Genomic DNA, 21,209 nt, shown 5'->3' with positions numbered 1-21,209 from the left:
CATGATCTGAACATGACTTGTCTTGAGAACCAGAACGACTCTATTATATGCTGATGTAAATGAAAGTAATTGAAATAAATTCTCCTCATAATCAGTTTACCTGCTATTACCTAATCTCTACCTCTAGGGGTGGAAAAGGTGTGAACTTGTATGCAAATTAAGCTTAAAAAGCACTTTTACAAATTTGTTCTGAAATGATATCAGTGATGAGTGATAGTGCACTAAATTATCATATTTTTTCAGTTTTTTTAACAATTCACATAAAACTGGTTCTATCAGAAGCAATTTATTTTTTTTATTATGGCAAGCGTCGCCCTCACACTTTATCGGGATAAATGTTAATACTTGTGTACATTTTATTTTTTTTAACAAAATGTTACTAAAGTTCCTGATGTGTTCATATTATATGCTTTTCCACAGGTCATCAACTGAGTGCACTCATACTGTTCAATAAGTACAAACTACATTTATGAGAGAATATTTATAAGTCAGTTTAAAATAGTTGCAATGTTGTAGTTAATTTAATGTAAAACAGATTAAATAAATAAATGGGTACATAAATAAATAGATTATTGATGAAATTAAAATAAAACAAGACTGCAACTTTTTTTTTAGTTTAAAAACATTATCTATTAAACTGTAAATGCAACATTACAGGAAACATGCCGAAACACACACTACATATGCAGGAGTTTAGCTGCTTTTCTCTTCGATCTCATAAAGATGCTCTGTGTTTTGGAATGTTTGTGATTACCTAACTTAATTAATAATAATGTTTTTAGCAATTACAAAAACATCAGGAAGAACATAAAGTGTTGACAAAAAAGTTTGCATAAACAACTTTTTACAATGTTACCATGAAAAAAACTATACTGTATATAATGTACACAGGTATTATATGGTGGGAAAGTGTTTACTTATTGTAGATTAAATTCAGTAGTATACTAATATACATTTTTTATATTATTTTATATTTATTATATATTTTTTTTTAAATGAAAAATATTGTGCCACTTTTTATGAAGAAAGAACATTGATTAATTCAGAGTCTGTTTGAAATATTTGCAAGGTAATGATTATTTTAACACACCTCCTAAACCATGGATAAAACAAAGCATAAATAAATGGATTAATGGTGGAATTAAGATATATCATAACAAGGACTTTATGTGATATTTCTGGCTCTAGTTTAATAACATTGCCTAACGAACTGTAAATAAAATATGGAAGCAAACAGGCCAGAAACACAGACACTAAAATGCCGAGGACTTTAGCTGCTTTTCTCTCAGATTTCATTGAGTGTGAGGTGATTTTCTGTGTTTTAGGCCGTGTGTGATTATTAAGCTCTCTGATAGCAGTGGCATGTTTCTTAGCAATCACAAAAACTTGAGTATACAATATGATTATAACAGAAAGTGGAAATATAAATGAAAATATGAGATCAATTACAGTCCAAACCTCATTTGGAACTGAGAAACATTGTCCAGGACACATTACAGAACTTGTGAAACTCCCACTAAAATGACAAAAAAGTATGTTGTATATAAGACATACACACCAGTTAGAAGAAACCATGATGCACATCGTTTTTACAGTGATTGTGTTTGTGTAGAAAAATGGGCTTGACAGAGCCAAATATCGATCTACAGCGATGAAAGCAATATTATAGACAGACTGGTTCCCTAGAAAAAATGAAGTAATCATCAAGGACATGCAGCTTCCTGTATTAAATATCCAGCACGATTCGATTGTCCAAATAAATAGCAGCGGCATCACTAAAGCACCAATTAAGAAATCCGACACAGCCAGAGAGAGCACAAGCATGTTAGTTGGTGTGTGAAGCTGCTTAAAGTGAAAAACAGAGATGATGACCAGCAGATTTCCACACACTGTTAGCAGAACCACAGGAGCTAAACACACGTACAGTAAGATATAAACTGCAGGAGATACAGATCTCTCTGGACAGGAGAAATACTCACAGGGATCAGACTCATTAAACTCTGTCAGATTCATGAACATAGAATTTCTCCAATGTTTTAAGACTTTAAAGAAATACCTCAAATAGGATGATACTAACATAAAGGCTTAACTGTACAACGTCACAATTAAATGGATTGTGACACAAACTGCTCTGGTACTTTTATAGTCTAGAAACTACATCCCCTGAGTCCGAGTGATAACAGAATTAATACTGTATGATGTCATGCCTTGCTTGAAACAAAGACCTAGTAGCTACTCATCAGAGAATTGATCCTGCACTTATTCTTGTGTGTACAATGGCCTCAACTGTTTATCAAACTGAACAAATTAATAAAATGTATTGGCTAAAATAACCAAAGAATGAAGGATTAAATGAACCACATATATAAAAGAGGTGATGCACACAAAGATAGTTGAAATAGGATCATCTAGCAACTTTTTGACCTTCGTCTTATGTTACAGTAGCTGTCTGTTATTATCTTTTATGTTAACAGGTCGGTTTTGACCCGTGTCTCTAATCAGCCATATTACCCTCAAAACAATTATCATCCAATTTTTTCCTTATCTCTTGGTTACTTTGTTACGCTTCCTTGTCCATTAAACAAATCTTTTTAATATTGTTTGCTGCGACCTCATGAGCTTTTACTTTGACAGCATACCTCTTGTTTTCATTTCTAAAAAAATTATTAAATGAACCTCATAAGAATTATTTAAATAAATAAAAGGTTATGTTACCTGTCTCTTACGGAGAGGTATTAGAACACATCTTCTAAATAATTTTGTTATATATTTTTTTTTATTATAATATTACTTACCATAGTAACATCTATGGTGTTACGGGTCAAATTTGACCAATATATATTTATTTAGAAGAAAAAGGCAAAAAAAGTATTTTCAAAAATAACTTTAATATAAATGGAAAGCTAAACAAGTAAATCTTAAATGTGGATTTGCAAGGTCAAACAAACAACGAACAATCAAGCAAATCAAACCAATAAAAACGAGGCACTACTGTAAGGGCCATATTTCATTCTTGTGATTTTTTGTTATGTTTATCTTATTTCAGTTTATTAGTTAAGCATTAAGCATTAAGTATCATACATATAATTTGTATTGTGACATCATTTCATGGGTTGTTCTGTGATATCATCCCACAGTTATGCAGTTCCATGTCTATCACGCACGTTAGTTGTAGTTGTTGTTAAGACACGGAAGGATACAGAAAGGTCTGAAACACACAAGCTTTTGACCGTGAGACAGTAAGCTAAAAGGAATGCAGTAAAATAGGTTGTTGTAACTGTAATCTATTGAAGCTACAGAACACAGCAAGTGACTTGTCGTGACTACAGTGAATTTATGCAAGAAACTGTAACAACCGTTGTTTTTGATGTTAAAAATAAACAAGAGACAAAGAAATCAACGAAACGTCTGATGTCGTCAGTGACACTGTGTAACTAAAGACACCCGTCAGAACTTGTGAATAACATGCACCTACATTAAAGTCAAAAGCTTGGCTCCGCCGCAGAAATGAAGATAAGTGATTTAAGATTGTGAAGAGCGCGCGTGCGACTTCAAAAACGCGCATCAACCGAAACCGAAAGCGAGAAGAGGACTTGCCTGCCTTAAACTTCACCATGTCACATGGCGAGGACAACGCCGCTATCACCGAATCTGAGCAGGTGATGGTGCTCGACGAACTAAAGAGCGCCAGAGAAGGCAAGTGGAGTCAGTTGACTGTATTATACAATAAACTAGAGGCGCTTATGGACAATGCTTGTAATTTGCATGACGTTAAAGCCAAGCGCCGCCAATACAAAGCGCTGCTAAATGACTTTATTAAAAGTAATGTAACAGTGCGATCGTGCGCAAAGGACGAAGAGCGTGAAACCGATCAGCACCACTGGTTTCACCCTAGATTAACGCGCTGCTCAGAATTCATGGTAAGAGTGGAGTCGTGGATCGCGGACACTAGTAATCGCTTTAAGTTGCCTCAAACAGGTGACAATGGAGTTTCGCCAAATGATAGTGTGTCAATGGTAAAGCGCAAGACGCCCGCCCCCCAAAGGCACAGAAGCGTAACGTCAGCGGCATCCAAGAGGTCCTTAACGACAGCAGTATCCGAGGCTCGACTAAAAAAGGCAGAAGCCAACAGAGCAGCTTTGCTGGCTAAAGCAGCAACTTTGAGAGATCGGCAGGTGCTGGAACTGAAGGAAGCACGATTAAAGGCTGAGGAAGAGCAATTGAAAGCAAGACTAAAGGTTGAGGAAGCACAACTAAAGGCTAAACAAGCACAATTAAAGGCACAAAAGGAAAGGCTGGAAATGGAAACGGCGCTTGCAATGGCCGATGCTGAACTAAATTCTTACCAGAACCGCAAAAAACATCCTGCCAGACGGAGCGTGGTCGTCGAAACGAGTGGTGCACGCCCCTCGGAACCAGAGCAAAACGACCACTGCAACCACAGTTCGGCAACGGAATACCTCGAGCTGCCATCACGCCTCCGAGCAACCCACTTACGCATGCCAGTGAGTGCCAAACCCATAATGTCAAGCACCCTAATGGAACGGCCCACCCAAGGTAACGAACACTCACTTTACAACACTGACATAGTGGAGCCTCAGGGTAGGATGCCACTTCAGGCAGATCTTACAGAAATGTTTGCAAAGAGTCAGAGGCAACATTCCTTCCCCTTGCGCAACGTTCCTCCATTCTATGGTGACCCTCTTGAGTTCACGTCCTTCGTAAGAGCCTTTAAACACGCCATCGAAACCAACACTGATAGCAATCATGATAGGCTGTTCTTTCTCGAGCAGTATACTGAAGGACAGCCTAAGAACCTAGTGAGAAGCTGCCTGCTCATGCCAGAACATCGTGGCTACGCAGAGGCTATGAAACTGTTACATGACAATTTCGGAAATAGACAAATAATCGCTACAACGCTGATGCAAAAGGCACTCAACTGGCCGGAAATAAAGTCAGAGGACGGAAAGTCGCTAAAAACTTTCTCCCTGTTCCTAGTAGAATGTTACAATACCATGTCAAGCATTAACTACATGGATGAGCTAGACAATGCTACCAACTTGAGAGGTGTTGCCTCAAAACTGCCCTACAAACTGCGTGAAAAATGGAGAAGCCACGTATACGAGTACGAAGAGCGCAATGAAGAAACAGCTAAGTTTGTGCAGCTGATGAAATTCGTAGAACGAGAAGCAAAGGCAATGTCTAACCCGCTTTTTGGAGACCTGAACGTTTCGACTAGTGGTACAACGACTAGTGGTAAAAAACACAGCAGCAAATCCTCTCCAGGATTCAAGCAAAAAACTGAAGAAAAGAGGGGCAGCAGCTTTGCGACCGGCGTAAAACAGGTTGGTAAAAATCATAGAGACTCAATCACAGTAAAGAGTAGTGGTGCATTAGTTATTAGTGCCTTCACTAAACCTTGTGCATCCTGTGAGCAAGATCATACCCTAGACGAATGCCACAAGTTTAACAATGAGACATATAAGGTCAAATTGGACTTTCTAAAAAAGAATGGATTCTGCTTTGGCTGTTTAGTAAAAGGACATTTAAGCAAAGACTGCACAAAGAAAATTACCTGCCAGTTGTGCTCAAGGAAACATCCTCGCATGCTACACATTGCAGCAAAAGACACAGCTCAAGCGATCGCAAAGGCTGACGAAACCGAACCAGTTCAAACATTGCCTGTTACAGCGAGTCACGAAACGAGTGCGTGTACGGGGGCTGGAGATGACTGTATTCTCTCCATAGTACCTGTTAAAATAAAGTCCAAGAAAGGCAACAAGACAGTAAAAGTATACGCCTTTATGGACCCAGGTAGCTCTGCTACCTTTTGTACAGAGTCACTAGCAAGGCGATTAAACGTACAAGGTAAAAAAATTGACATCATGTTAAGCACCCTGAACGCGAAGAAACAAGTAAAAAGCTATGTGCTTACTGATCTAGAGGTTAGCAGTCTGGAAGAAAACACCTTTGTTGAACTCCCCAAAGTGTTCACACAAAAGTGTATCCCAGTCTCAGTGGAAAATATTCCACAACAGCACAACATTGATAAGTGGCCATACCTCAGCGAAGTAAAACTGCCTTACATTAATGCTGGAGTTGAAATTCTCATAGGTAACAAAGAGCACAGGCTCCTAGAACCATGGCGAGTGGTTAACAGCAGGCACAATGGGCCATATGCAGTAAAGACTGCTCTCGGATGGACCATAAATGGACCTCTTCGAGAGTCGGTCGAGGAAGGCACATGTGACAATGAGCAAGTGAGCGTTGCAGTCAACAGAGTCTCCATCGAAAGTGTAGAACAAATGCTGATACAACAGTACAACCATGATTTTCCTGAACGGAACTGTGATGACAAAGCTGAGTTGTCACAAGAGGACTATCAGTTTTTAGACTCTGTAACTAACTCCCTGCAATTTACCGATAATCACTTCTACATCGGTCTCCCATGTAAGAAAGCAGCTATTCAAATGCCCAATAACCAAAGCGCAGCCATGCAGCGCGCACTGAACCTCAAACGGAAGTTTAAGCATAACCGCTCCTTTCACAAAGAGTATTTAAACTTCATGAATGACATGTTTGAGAAGGGTCATGCGGTCAAGGTCCCCACACCCCACCTAAGTCGACAAGACGGGCAGGTGTGGTACATACCTCACCATGGTGTGCACCATCCTCAAAAGAAAAAGCTAAGGGTAGTCTTTGACTGTGCTGCTAGCTATCAGGGAATATCATTAAATAGCGAGCTTCTGCAGGGACCCGACCTGACAAACTCACTCATTGGGGTGCTAGCACGCTTTAGACAAGAAGAAGTTGCCATGATGGCAGATGTGGAAGCCATGTACTATCAGGTCAGAGTTCCGGAAAAGGACACAGACTTGTTGCGTTTCCTGTGGTGGCCGAACAGAGACGTGAGTCAGGACTTGGTTGAGTATAAAATGGTTGTTCATTTGTTTGGTGCAAAATCATCTCCAAGTGTAGCTAACTTCGCCCTTAGGAAAACAGCAGAAGAAAACCGCAGCAATGCATCTGCCGAGGCAGTCAACACAGTACTTAGAAACTTTTATGTAGACGACTGCTTGAAGTCTGTCTCTAGTCATAGTCAAGCAGTTGCGCTATATAGTAATCTCACCAAACTGTGCGCAAGTGGAGGGTTTCACCTCACCAAGTGGGCAAGTAATAGTCGTACATTGCTAGCTTCCATCCCTGAGGGTGAGAGAATTAAAGACATGAGGGACTTAGATTTGAGTAAAGACGTACTCCCTGTTGAGAGGGCTCTAGGGGTGCTGTGGTGTATTAATTCAGACACGCTAAAGTTCAAGATTAGTTTAAAAGAGCGGCCTGTGACTAGAAGAGGAATCTTGTCAGTCACTAGTTCAATTTATGACCCCTTAGGCTTCCTTGCACCAGTCATATTGCCAGCTAAGATCTTAATGCAGCAGTTATGTAAAGAGAGACTCGCTTGGGACGATGACATTCCCGAACAATTTATAAAAAGATGGAGGGCCTGGCTACACGAGTTGCATCAATTGTCTGAGTTTAGTGTAGCAAGATGCGTAAAACCAGTTGACTTTGGAGTCACAAATACAGCACAACTTCACCACTTCTCAGATGCAAGTGAAATGGGATATGGAGTTGTCTCATATATTAGGTTAGTAAATGCTGATGGACTTACACACTGTGCATTCATGATGGGGAATTCTCGCGTAGCGCCCTTGAAACAAACTACTATCCCCCGAATGGAATTGACAGCGGCAGTGGTCGCCGTAAACAACGACAAAATGCTGAAAGGTCAACTGGAAATAGAACTGCTGGACTCTGTGTTTTGGACTGACAGCACAACTGTTTTGAGATACATTGTTAATGAAAAACTTCGCTTTAAAACCTTTGTCGCTAACAGAATCTCCATCATACGAGAATCAACCAAGCCACAGCAGTGGAGGTACGTCAACACTTTAAAAAACCCAGCCGACGCTGCTTCCAGAGGAGTTTCCTGTGAAAAATTCATGAAAAACAACAATTGGATCCATGGTCCGCCCTTTCTTAAAACACCAGAGAGTAAATGGCCTGAAAACATTCACGATCTGTCGACGAAAGAGGATGACATTGAGATTAAACACTCAGCCTTAGCGAATCTCGTAAAAACTACAGAGAGCACAGATGCCGTGAGTAAACTGATTAACTATCACTCCGACTGGTATAAGTTAAAAAGATCCGTTGCCTGGATTCTTTGCGTTAAAGACATGCTTAAACAGAGAACGAAAAGGATTAAGGGACAGGCAAACAACTCAATAATAGAAAACCATAAGTCTCTAACAATTAAGGACTTAACAAGGGCAGAAAACGAAGTCATTAAGTTCATTCAAAACCAAAAATTCAAAGACGAAATTTCCATGTTACAAAAGGGTAATGCTTCCGTAAAAAGAAACAGTTGTCTCTCCAAACTAGATCCAGTACTGCAGGATGGAGTGCTAAGAGTAGGAGGACGTCTTGGTAGGTCTGCAATGCCTGAGCATGCAAAACACCCTGTCATTATACCCAAAGACTCACACATTACAACCCTAATCTTAAGAAACACTCACGAACAGGTCGGACATTGTGGAAGGAATTATATGCTTTCAAAATTGCGGCAGAAATACTGGATTCCGACAGCAAATTCCCTTGTGAGAAAGTTTCTGTCTAGTTGTGTGACATGCAGAAAGATCAGAGCGAAGAATAGTGAACAAAAAATGTCAGAACTGCCACGCGATAGAATAACACCAGATCACCCACCGTTCACTAACGTAGGGGTAGACTACTTTGGACCCTTCGAGGTCAAACGGGGTAGAAATGATGTTAAAAGATATGGCGTATTGTTTACTTGTCTGACAACAAGAGCCGTGCACATTGAAGTCGCGCAGTCATTAGATACAGACTCCTGCTTAAATGCTATTCGACGCTTCATGTGCAGAAGAGGCCAGGTGTCAGTTATGAGAAGTGATAATGGAACAAACTTCATAGGCGCTGAGACTGAATTGCGTAAAGCTATCCAACAGTGGAATCAGTCAAAAATTGAAGGCGTCCTCATGTAAAAGGGGATACAATGGATATTTAATCCTCCTGCTGGGTCTCACTTCGGTGGAATATGGGAAAGGCAGATAAGGTCAGTTAAAAAAATCTTGAGGTCTGTACTAAAAGAACAAACACTAAATGACGAGAGCTTGCACACATTCCTGTGTGAGGTGGAAGCTATAATAAATGACCGTCCCCTTACCACCGCTACAGACGATCCCACAGACCTGGAGCCCCTGACACCTAACCACCTGCTGCTGATGAAAAAACAGCCAAACTTGCCTCCTGGTCTTTTCAAAAAAGAGGACACTTACGCACGACGCAAGTGGAAGCAAATTCAGTATCTTGCCGACCTATTCTGGAAGCGATGGGTGCGTGAATACTTGCCCTTGCTTCAGGAGCGCCAAAAATGGTCTCAGGTGAGAAAAAACCTCTCGATTGGAGACGTAGTTCTAATAATTGATGAGTCTTCTCCAAGAAATTCATGGGTCGTCGGACGGATCACGAAAGTGTTCCCTGATAAAAAAGGACTTGTGAGGCGTGTACTGGTCAAAACTAAAACCAGTACCCTGGAAAGACCCATCGATAAGCTGTGCCTGATATGTGAAATGGACTGTTAATTACCTTATAAAGTAGTCATGTTCCTTTCATTTGGTACGCAGCAATATGAATACCTTAAGCTAAACCGTTAACAAATGTTTAAAGTGCTAAGAAAGTTAATTCTAAAGTGTTAAGAAAGTTAATTCAAATTTTAATCCAATAGTAAATGTTGTGGCCCAATCGTAAAAATAAAAAAAAAAAAAGGGAAAAAACAACAAAACAAAAAATGTGTGTAATTGTCAGTCTTCCTGCCTGTCAATTAGGGGCTGGAAATGTAAGGGCCATAGTTCATTCTTGTGATTTGTTGTTATGTTTATCCTATTTCAGTTTATTAGTTAAGCATTAAGCATTAAGTATCATAAATATAATCTGTATTGTGACATCATTTCATGTGTTGTTCTGTGACATCATCCCACAGTTATACAGTTCCATGTCTATCACGCACGTGTTGTAGTTGTTGTTAAGACACGGAAGGATACAGAAAGGTGTGGAGCACACAAGCTTTTGAACGTGATAACGTGAGACAGTAAGCTAAAAGGAATACAGTAAAATAAGTTGTTGTAACTGTAATCTATCGAAGCTACAGAACACAGCAAGTGACTTGTCGTGACTACAGTGGATTTATGCAAGAAACTGTAACAACCGTTGTTTTTGATGTTGAAAATAAACAAGAGACAAAGAAATCAACGAAACGTCTGATGTCGTCAGTGACACTGTGTAACTAAAGACACGCGTCAGAACTTGTGAATAACATGCACCTACAGGAGACGTAGTCCTAATAATTGATGAGTCTTCTCCAAGAAATTCATGGGTCGTCGGACGGATCACGAAAGTGTTCCCTGATAAAGGACTTGTGAGACGTGTACTGGTCAAATTGGAAAAAGAATGGATTCTGCTTTGGCTGTTTAGTAAAAGGACATTTAAGCAAAGACTGCACGAAGAAAATTACATGTCAGTTGTGCTCAAAGAAACATCCTCGCATGCTACACATTGCAGCAAAGGACACAGCTCAAGCGATCGTAAAGGCTGACGAAACCGAACCAGTTCAAACATTGCCTGTTACAGCGAGTCACGAAACGAGTGCGTGTATCGGGGCTGGAGATGACTGTATTCTCTCCATAGTACCTGTTAAAATAAAGTCCAAGAAAGGCAACAAGACAGTAAAAGTATACGCCTTTATGGACCCAGGTAGCTTTGCTACCTTTTGTACAGAGTCATTAGCAAGGCGATTAAACGTACAAGGTAAAAAAATTGACATCATGTTAAGCACCATGAACGCGAGGAAACAAGTAGAAAGTTACGTGCTTACTGACCTAGAGGTTAGCAGTCTGGAAGAAAACACCTTTGTTGAACTCCCCAAAGTGTTCACACAAAAGAGTATCCCAGTCTCATTGGAAAACATTCCACAACAGCACGACATTGATAAGTGGCCATACCTCAGCGAAGTAAAACTGCCTTACATTAATGCTGGAGTTGAAATTCTCATAGGTAACAAAGAGCACAGGCTCCTAGAACCATGGTGAGTAATTAACAGCAGGCACAATGGGCCATATGCAGTAAAGACTGCTCTCGGATGGACCATAAATGGACCTCTTCGAGAGTCGGTCGAGGAAGGCACATGTGACAATGAGCAGGTGAACGTTGCAGTCAACAGAGTCTCCATCGAAAGTGTAGAACAAATGCTGATACAACAGTACAACCATGATTTTCCCGAACAGAACTGTGATGACAAAGCTGAGTTGTCACACGAGGACTATCAGTTTTTAGACTCTGTAACTAATTCTCTGCAGTTTACCGATAATCACTTCTACATCGGTCTCCCATTTAAGAAAGCAGCTATTCAAATGCCCAATAACCGAAGCGCAGCCATGCAGCGCGCACTGAACCTCAAACAGAAGTTTAAGCATAGCCGCTCCTTTCACAAAGAGTATTTAAACTTCATGAATGACATGTTTGAGAAGGGTCATGCAGTCAAGGTCCCCACACCCCACCTAAGTCGACAAGACGGGCAAGTGTGGTACATACCTCACCATGGTGTGTACCATCCTCAAAAGAAAAAGCTAAGGGTAGTCTTTGACTGTGCTGCCAGCTATCAGGGAATATCATTAAATAGCGAGCTTCTGCAGGGACCCGAGCTGACAAACTCACTCATTGGGGTGCTCGCACGCTTTAGACAAGAAGTTGCCATGATGGCAGATGTGGAAGCCATGTACTATCAGGTCAGAGTTCCGGAAAAGGACACAGACTTGTTGCGTTTCCTGTGGTGGTCGAACGGAGACGTGAGTCAGGACTTGGTTGAGTATAAAATGGTCGTTCATTTGTTTGGTGCAAAATCATCTCCAAGTGTAGCTAAATTCGCCCTTAGGAAAACAGCAGAAGAAAACCGCAGCAATGCATCTGCCGAGGCAGTCAACACAGTACTTAAAAACTTTTATGTAGACGACTGCTTAAAGTCTGTCTCTAGTCATAGTCAAGCAGTTGTGCTATATAGTAATCTCACCAAACTGTGCGCAAGTAGAGGGTTTCACCTCACCAAGTGGGCAAGTAATAGTCGTACATTGCTAGCTTCCATCCCTGAGGGTGAGAGAATTAAAGACATGAGGGACTTAGATTTGAGTAAAGACTACTCCCTGTTGAGAGAGCTCTAGGGGTGCTGTGGTGTATTAATTCAGACACGCTCAAGTTCAAGATTAGTTTAAAAGAGCGGCCTGTGACTAGAAGAGGAATCTTGTCAGTCACTAGTTCAATTTATGACCCCTTAGGCTTCCTTGCACCAGTCATACTGCCAGCTAAGATCTTAATGCAGCAGTTATGTAAAGAGAGACTCGCTTGGGACGATGACATTCCCGAACAATTTATAAAAAGATGGAGGGCCTGGCTACACGAGTTGCATCAATTGTCTAAGTTTAGTGTAGCAAGATGCGTAAAACCAGTTGACTTTGGAGTTACAACTACAGCACAACTTCACCACTTCTCAGATGCAAGGATGCATGGGATATGGAGTTGTCTCATATATCAGGTTAGTAAATGCTGATGGACTCACACACTGTGTATTTATGATGGGGAATTCTCGCGTAGCGCCCTTGAAACAAACTACTATCCCCCGAATGGAACTGACAGCGGCAGTGGTTGCCGTAAACAACGACAAAATGTTGAAAGGTCAACTGGAAATAGAACTGCTGGACTCTGTGTTTTGGACTGACAGCACAACTGTCTTGAGATACATTGTTAATGAAAAACTTCGCTTTAAAACCTTTGTCGCTAACAGAATCTCCATCATACGAGAGTCAACCAAGCCACAGCAGTGGAGGTACGTCAACACTTTAAAAAACCCAGCTGACGCTGCTTCCAGAGGAGTTTCCTGTGAAAAATTCATGAAAAACAACAATTGGATCCATGGTCCCCCCTTTCTTAAAACACCAGAGAGTAAATGGCCTGAAAACATTCACGATCTGTCGACTAAAGAGGATGACATTGAGATTGAACACTCAGCCTCAGCGAATCTCGTAAAAACTACAGAGAGCACAGATGCCGTGAGTTAACTGATTTACTATCACTCTGACTGGTATAAGTTAAAAAGATCCGTTGCCTGGATTCTTTGCGTTACGGACATGCTTAAACATAAAACAAAAAGGGATTAAGGGACAGGCAAACAACTCAATAACAGAAAACCATAAGTCTCTAACAATTAAGGACTTAACAATGGCAGAAAACGAAGTCATTAAGTTCGTTCAAAACCAAAACTTCAAAGACAAAATTTCCATGTTACAAAAGGGTAATGCATCCGTAAAAAGGAACAGTTGTCTCTCCAAACTAGATCCAGTACTGCAGAATGGAGTGCTAAGAGTTAGAGGACGTCTTGGTAGGTCTGCAATGCCTGAGCATGCAAACACCCTGTCATTATACCCAAAGACTCACACATTACAACTCTAATCTTAAGAAACACTCACGAACAGGTCGGACATTGTGGAAGGAATTATATGCTTTCAAAATTGCGGCAGAAATACTGGATTCCGACAGCAAATTCCCTTGTGAGAAAGTTTCTGTCCAGTTGTGTGACATGCAGAAAGATCAGAGCAAAGAATAGTGAACAAAAAATGTCAGAACTGCCACGCGATAGAATAACACCAGATCACCCAACGTTCACTAACGTAGGGGTAGACTATTTTGGACCCTTCGAGGTCAAACGGGGTAGAAGTAATGTTAAAAGATATGGCGTATTGTTTACTTGTCTGACAACAAGAGCCGTGCACATTGAAGTCGCGCAGTCATTAGATACAGACTCCTGCTTAAATGCTATTCGACGCTTCATGTGCAGAAGAGGCCAGGTGTCAGTTATGAGAAGTGATAATGGAACAAACTTCATAGGCGCTGAGACTGAATTGCGTAAAGCTATCCAACAGTGGAATCCGGCAAAATACAATGGATATTTAATCCTCCTGCTGGGTCTCACTTCGGTGAAATATGGGAAAGGCAGATAAGGTCAGTTAAAAAAATCTTGAGGTCTGTACTAAAAGAACAAACACTAAACGATGAGAGCTTGCATACAGTCCTGTGTGAGGTGGAAGCTATAATGAATGACCGTCCCCTTACCACCGCTACAGACGATCCCACAGACCTGGAGCCCCTGACACCTAACCACCTGCTGCTGATGAAAAAACAGCCAAACTTGCCTCCTGGTCTTTTCAAGAAAGAGGACATTTACGCACGTCGCAAGTGGAAGCAAATTCAGTACCTTGCCGACCTATTCTGGAAGCGATGGGTGCGTGAATACTTGCCCTTGCTTCAGGAGCGCCAAAAATGGTCTCAGGTGAGAAAAAACCTCTCGATTGGAGACGTAGTCCTAATAATTGATGAGTCTTCTCCAAGAAATTCATGGATCGTCGGACGGATCACGAAAGTGTTCCCTGATAAATAAGGACTTGTGAGACGTGTACTGGTCAAAACTAAAACCAGTACCCTGGAAAGACCCATCGATAAGCTGTGCCTCATATGTGAAATGGACTGTTAATTACCTTATGAAGTAGTCATGTTCCTTTCATTTGGTACGCAGCGATATGAATACCTTAAGTTAAACCGTTAACAAATGTCTAAAGTGTTAAGAAAGTAAATTGAAATTTTAATCCAATAGTGAATGTTGTGGCCCAATTGTAAAAAAAAGAAAAGACAACAAAACAAAAAAATGTGTGTAATTGTCGGTCTTCCTGCCTGTCAATTAGGGGCTGGAAATGTAAGGGCCATATTTCATTCTTGTGATTTGTTGTTATGTTTATCTTATTTCAGTTTATTAGTTAAGCATTAAGCATTAAGTATCATACATATAATTTGTATTGTGACATCATTTCATGGGTTGTTCTGTGGTATCATCCCACAGTTATGCAGTTCCATGTCTATCACGCACGTTAGTTGTAGTTGTTGTTAAGACACGGAAGGATACAGAAAGGTGTGGAGCACACAAGCTTTTGACCGTGAGACAGTAAGCCAAAAGGAATACAGTAAAATAAGTTGTTGTAACTGTAATCTATCGAAGCTACAGAACACAGCAAGTGACTTGTCGTGACTACAGTGGATTTATGCAAGAAACTGTAACAACCGTTGTTTTTGATGTTGAAAATAAACAAGAGACAAAGAAATCAACGAAACGTCTGATGTCGTCAGTGACACTGTGTAACTAAAGACACGCGTCAGAACTTGTGAATAACATGCACCTACAACTACTTCCAAAAATGTTTTGTGTGCAAAAACGTGCATGTGCATTTAGATGCATGTGTGGCAAAAAGGTACACTTTTAGTGTCTTCATTGCAAATATTATTTTTTGCAGTAGAGGCAGAGTATGTTTGTCCTTCTATCTTTATTGCTAGGGCAGACCTGACACCTCTTTCTTTTAGAATCAGGTGGCCTCAGTGGGGTTGTAGCCGTGGCTGTGTAGGTTGATGTCGAGGCAGTGCTAGCCGAAGAGAATGCTGGCACTGATGCTCCAGGGCCAGAGGTAACAGTAGATGAATGTTTTGTTTCCATGGAAAATGCCCTTTCCGGCAGTACATGCCTAATAAGCCAGGGAAATACAGCATTAAAAATTTAACCAAACATTAAAGAAAATGCTGCAGCAAGTGGTGGACAACACTGGGCAGAAATCGTCTCGGGTTACTTTGCTGTAACCCTGTTCCCTGAAAAGGCGGGAACGAGATGCTGCGTGAAAACGCTATGGGAACATCTTGTCATGTTGCCGGTTGTGAAGCATGTGTGTATCAAACACGCCAAATTTTTGGCTTTTATAACCTCGGTCAGGTGACGTAATCTGATAGGACGCACCTGCAGGTTATAAATAGGAGTGAACCGGAAACATTCCTTAGATTGATTTGTCTGAACGGACGTCCGGTCACATAGACAGTGCGGCATTGGGACGCAGCATCTCGTTCCCGCCTTTTCAGGGAACAGGGTTACAGCAAAGTAACCCAAGACGTTCCCTTTCAAAGGCTACACTCGATGCTGCGTGAAAACGCTATGGGAACGAGAGTACCAACGCCGCCGCACTGCAAGTGTCTGGACTCCAAGGTTGTGTAGCATGTGCGCACAAGGCCGAGAAGGTCTCAGAACTATGTCTGGGTAGCTGACTCGAGGACCCGTGGGCCCGGAGTAGCATGAACATCCAAACTATAAATGTAATAAATGTGTGCGGAGAGGACAACCCTCCGTGTCACACACTTGCTGCAGGGGAATACCTCTTGCTAGTGCAATAGATGAGGCGATCCCCCTGGTTAAATGAGCCCTGATTCCTAGAGGCGAAGTGAGCCCACGCGCCTCATAGGAGAGGGCAATAGCCCAGTGTAGTGGGGGCCACCCCCCGTTGCGGCCCCAGACCATGTAAAAGCTGCTCTGATTTACGCCACTAGCTGATGCGGTGAACGTAAATCTAAAAAGCATGACTGGACAAAGTAAGTGAAGTCTTTCCTGCTCCGAAGCTGTAAAGGCGGAGGACAGGAGGCTTCAAAACAATTGGATGCATATTGGAAAATGTGTGCGGAGAGGACCAACCCTCCGCATCACACACTTGCTGCAGGGGAATACCTCTTGCTAGTGCAATTGATAAGGCGATTCCCCTGGTTGAATGAACCCTGATTCCTAGAGGCGAAGTGAGCCCACGCGCCTCATAGGAGAGGGCAATAGCATCTCTCACGCAGCTTGTGGCCCCGAAACGTGTAAAAGCTGCTCTGACTTATGCCACTGGCTGATGCGGTGGACGTAAATCTGAAGAGCACGTACTGGACACAGTGAGTGAAGTCTCTCCTGCTCCAAAGCTGTAAAGGCGGAGGACAGAAGGCTTCAAAAACAATAGGGATGTCCGATCCTCTTAGAGAGGTAACACCATTTAGAAAAACCTTCTTAAGGGTCAGAAACCTGAGGCGCTGACTCTAGTGGTTCAACAAGGGGGCACAAGCCAGAGGACAAATTTTTTCTGCAGAAACTCCAGCACTGAAACAATTCGGCAGTGGACTGGGTCTACCTGCTTCGTCATGCACCAACTTTCAAATACATTCTATTTGAGGGGAGGCAGCCCTAGTACTTAGAATAGTCTTAATTACGCTGGCTGGAAGACCAGCTTGACTTAGAGTCAGAGAGTAGTAAAGGGGACATTTGCTGATCTTGCGAGGCAAAGAGGTCCACCTCTGCTACATGAAATTTTCCCAGAATGTAAATCGCACTGAGGGACAGGAATCTGGTGCGCTAGCTATTTAGCGGCGCGAGCACAGTCCGCCCTGGCGATTAATATATGAGACTGCCATAGTGTTGTCCACCCGCACTAGGACATGGTAGTCTCAACTGCTGGAGGAAGTGCTTTAGGGCCTGAAATAAAGCCATGATTTTGAGGCAATTGATGTGCCGCTCAAAAAGATGGCCTCTCCAGCTCCCTTGGGCTGGACGGTCATTTAAGACCGCACCCCAGCCCATGAGAGAAGCGTCTGTCGTTAGCATCTGCGATGACAAGACGAACTTAGAGTGGGACCCAGAGTCAGAAACCGGGGTCTGAACCACATAGGAAGGGTACGAAGCACCTGGCGCGTAGCCCTTATTGGGGATTGGCCCTAGAGTAAAATCCCCTGGTTCTTAGCCACAACTGAAATGCTCTCATGTGCAGAAGTTCTTAAGGTGTCACCGTGGATACAGCTGCCATGAGAGCTAAGATCTCTGAAAGTGATGGTCACTTTCTGGTCTAGCTTGATTTCCTTGACGGTGTTGAGAATGGATTCGACACGAGCAGGAGACAGCTGTGCCCGCTTACGCTCAAATTTCATGTGACACCCAAAAATGTTGTCCTCTAAACAGGAAAGAGCATGCTTTCAGGGCATTGGATCGCAATCCCAGGAATCAAAGATTAGCTAGAACGACATGTTGATGTCGAAGCGCTAGCTACTGAGACTGGGCTAGCCAGTCATGTAATTCAATACGGATGCTCTGGAGTCGTAAGAGCCAGAACTACATCCATGTATTTTGTGTATGTGCGGGTGAAAAAGCTAGACCAAATGGAAGAACCCGATACTGGTAAGCTTCGCCCCCGAAAGCAAACCTCAGGAACCTCCTGTGTTGTGGCAATATTTCCATTGATTTATTTTTAGATAGCGGTAAAGCCCGCAAAATCTAAAAAATTGGACGCAGCCCCCCATTCCTCTTGCACTTTTTGGTTTCATGGAAGTGGAGACCACGCCATTGAAACGCAGAGGGTGTTGTTAAACAGGGGGCTTGGTTAAACAGGGGGGGATGTTAGATGTTCGGCATCCTGAAACACGGCAGGAAAAACCCGAAAAACTAACATTTTATTGGAGGCTGGAATTGCCCGAAACACCAGTGGTGGCGTAGCAAGAACACCAACCTCCTGGGGGTGCCAGGGAGAACACTTCATTCTTTAAAAGGAATTCTGCGTGCCTCTCCCCATTGGGGGGCCACCCCCCACGGTCCTGGGCACATGAACCTCAGGGCTTCTTTGTGAAGACAATATGCCAGTCTGACCTCTTTTGAGGCGGATTGCGTGACGCACCCCAATCTTGCGAGAGGGTGCCCAGCTCAAAAACACTCTCCTTGTGTGTTTCACGCCTCGCAACAGTCAGACCCGGTCAAGACTGGGTGGCCGACAGTCCCGACTCTTGAGCAAGGCGGGGAAGGAATTTCCCGAAGGCTTGTTATATACCTTCGCCTCATGAACCTAGTGGCGACCGAGTTAACGACATCGCCAAGTAGGCCGGGAGGCAAGATGGGGCATCGAGGAGGAATACACGATCCTTCTTCTTAATGCCCCTGAGATTTAACCACAAGTGCCTTTCTGCGGAGACCATAGCAGCCATAAAACGGCCGATAGCACGAGTGTAGTGGAAGTCCTTCTGCGTTGTGTGTTTGTGGAAAAATGAAAAGATCCAACGCAATGATGCGGTAGTCACGTGGTTTATTTTCAGCTGCACAATCTGCATCAGAATATAACAGACACCATCAGACAGCAACGGGAAAATGTCTAGTCTAGCCGTGCCTCTCACCACACTGACATTCCGTGAACTAGCGAAGGCTATAACATATATCTACAATTATAAAATCAAGAATAGTAATATAAAAGAAAACAGAAAAATAAACCATAAAATAAATACCATAATGATCCATTTACGTACCTGCATCAGAATATAACAGACACCATCAGACAGCAACGGGAAAATGTCTAGTCTAGCCGTGCCTGTTAACCATTGCATACTGTTACATGTCACATTCTTATTACAAGAAAAATACATTCAAGCCACGCATGAATCATTAAAGTTAGACGGGTTTAATTTTATACAATCCTAAATGTGCAATCAGCACGTGTAGCAGTAGCCATTGCATGACATAAGACTTCAATTAAACACATTTTTACAACAGTCATACCTTGGATTCCTAATTCCTCAAAATAAAAATGTTCATAAACAAATACATTTGGTACAGAAAATCCATAAACAGTAATTAATTAACCATACAAACACTTTAACACTTTTTAATTTCTTTAAGGAGCTGATAAAAACATACCTCTCACCACACTGACATTCCGTGAACTAGAGAGGGCGCCCGGAAATTACATCAGCTCTACCCTTTCTCTCACACACCCAGGTGACTTGAAATGACCACTGCTTCCTTTTTATATTCAGAATTAACAGTTCTCATTTCAGAGAAAAAGCAAAAACAATAGCACGGGAAACTATTTATACAGACTTAAGGAAACAAAAATAATAATATTACTGTGATCACATGACCAATTATCACCGTTCCAACTTCTCCCGATATAAATTTCAAAATAAAAGTCTCCTGCATTGGTACCATTAATGAACAGTAATTTCAATAATCTAGTGTAACAACATTACACTTGCCACATTCACCCCCACTGTTTTACACTAGATTATCGGATAAGCCAACGTTCAGACATATCAGCGTTGTCATTCCACATAAACCACATTAGGTCATACAGCCTCAAGGCTACCTCAACAGAGATTCAGAAGAACCAAGGATAGCTAATCCCCAATCCATCATTCGAAAAACCATGCCATATACACAGTTTCAATAATGACATACACCAACAGTCAGTCTCTATGCTTATGTTCTTAAGCAATCTTAAGCATGTGTTGCAGACCACAAAAGGTGAATCTGCCCAAGTTAAATGAACAGGTAGACAGTCATTTAAACACACTTAAAATAACAGTAACAAGCCATAAGTAGAGAAGGCGGGGGAAAAAAAAAGGACAGAAAAAAAAAAAAAAAACAGTTCAAACTTCCAGAACAGGAAAAACTTTTTGAGTGGACATTGATTGTATTAATCTACTTACAGGTCTGATCAATCTACCAAATCTCGACCGTGTTACCTGCTGTTCACCAGACCCCCCCCCCACATAGTGATGAGAATCTGTAGTGTTTTGAGATGGATTTACAGGTATCTCTCTCACTATTGCTAAAGCGTCACACCCATGATCAACAACAGACATGACAGTTTGAGACACAGAGTCTTCATTCTGAACATCTGATATCAATGATGTCCCATCATTTGATGCGACATACAAGGACGCTGGAAGATTGGACATCTCTTCAGAATTGTCCTGACACTCTGCCCCTCCAATCTGATCAGACTGGTGGCCGACTTCATGACCACGAATCTTATGTTCATCACTCTGACTTACACCACCTTCCAGTTCACCATTATTTATCCCTGCAACTACATCTAAATCAGCAATCCATTGAGAAGTTCTGTCTACAGTATCACTTAGCTGATGGTCAGCACCTAATGAATCACAGTTCGAACTCGAGCCACAGTTCAGATTTACTGAGTCCTTCCAAGCAGGCAAGGGCAAAAAGTTCACAGGCATTAACAGATTCCGATGCACAGTTTTTACACGACCCTCCACTGGGTGGCGAATCTTGTATGTGTTCAGCGAACAGTTCTTATCCACCACAATGTATACTGTGCTTTCCCAACGATCTGCCAATTTTCTTTTTTCTTTTTCCCCTTTGTTTGCAAGGAGGACTCTATCACCCAACTCTAGTGAATGACCCTTACACT

At 41.9% G+C, this 21,209-nt stretch overlaps 1 protein-coding gene across 1 annotated transcript; it reads right to left on the bottom strand.

Annotated features, from left to right (window-relative positions):
• Positions 1 to 1,017: 1,017 nt before the first annotated feature.
• Positions 1,018 to 2,019, bottom strand: LOC128541506 (trace amine-associated receptor 13c-like). The gene has a single exon (XM_053511969.1). It carries the CDS (start codon positions 2,017 to 2,019, stop codon positions 1,018 to 1,020), a length of 1,002 nt encoding a protein of 333 aa, XP_053367944.1.
• Positions 2,020 to 21,209: the final 19,190 nt, after the last annotated feature.

The sequence above is a fragment of the Clarias gariepinus genome, chromosome 2 (genome assembly GCF_024256425.1).
Source record: "Clarias gariepinus isolate MV-2021 ecotype Netherlands chromosome 2, CGAR_prim_01v2, whole genome shotgun sequence".
Classification (NCBI taxonomy): Eukaryota; Metazoa; Chordata; class Actinopteri; order Siluriformes; family Clariidae; genus Clarias; species Clarias gariepinus.
Note: the sequence above shows the minus strand (reverse complement) of the source record. Positions and strands in the feature narration are given on the sequence as shown.

Excerpts from the sequence above, each read along its gene's own strand:
- LOC128541506 (XM_053511969.1), bottom strand. The coding sequence starts at position 2,019 with ATGTTCATGAATCTGACAGAGTTTAATGAGTCTGATCCCTGTGAGTAT.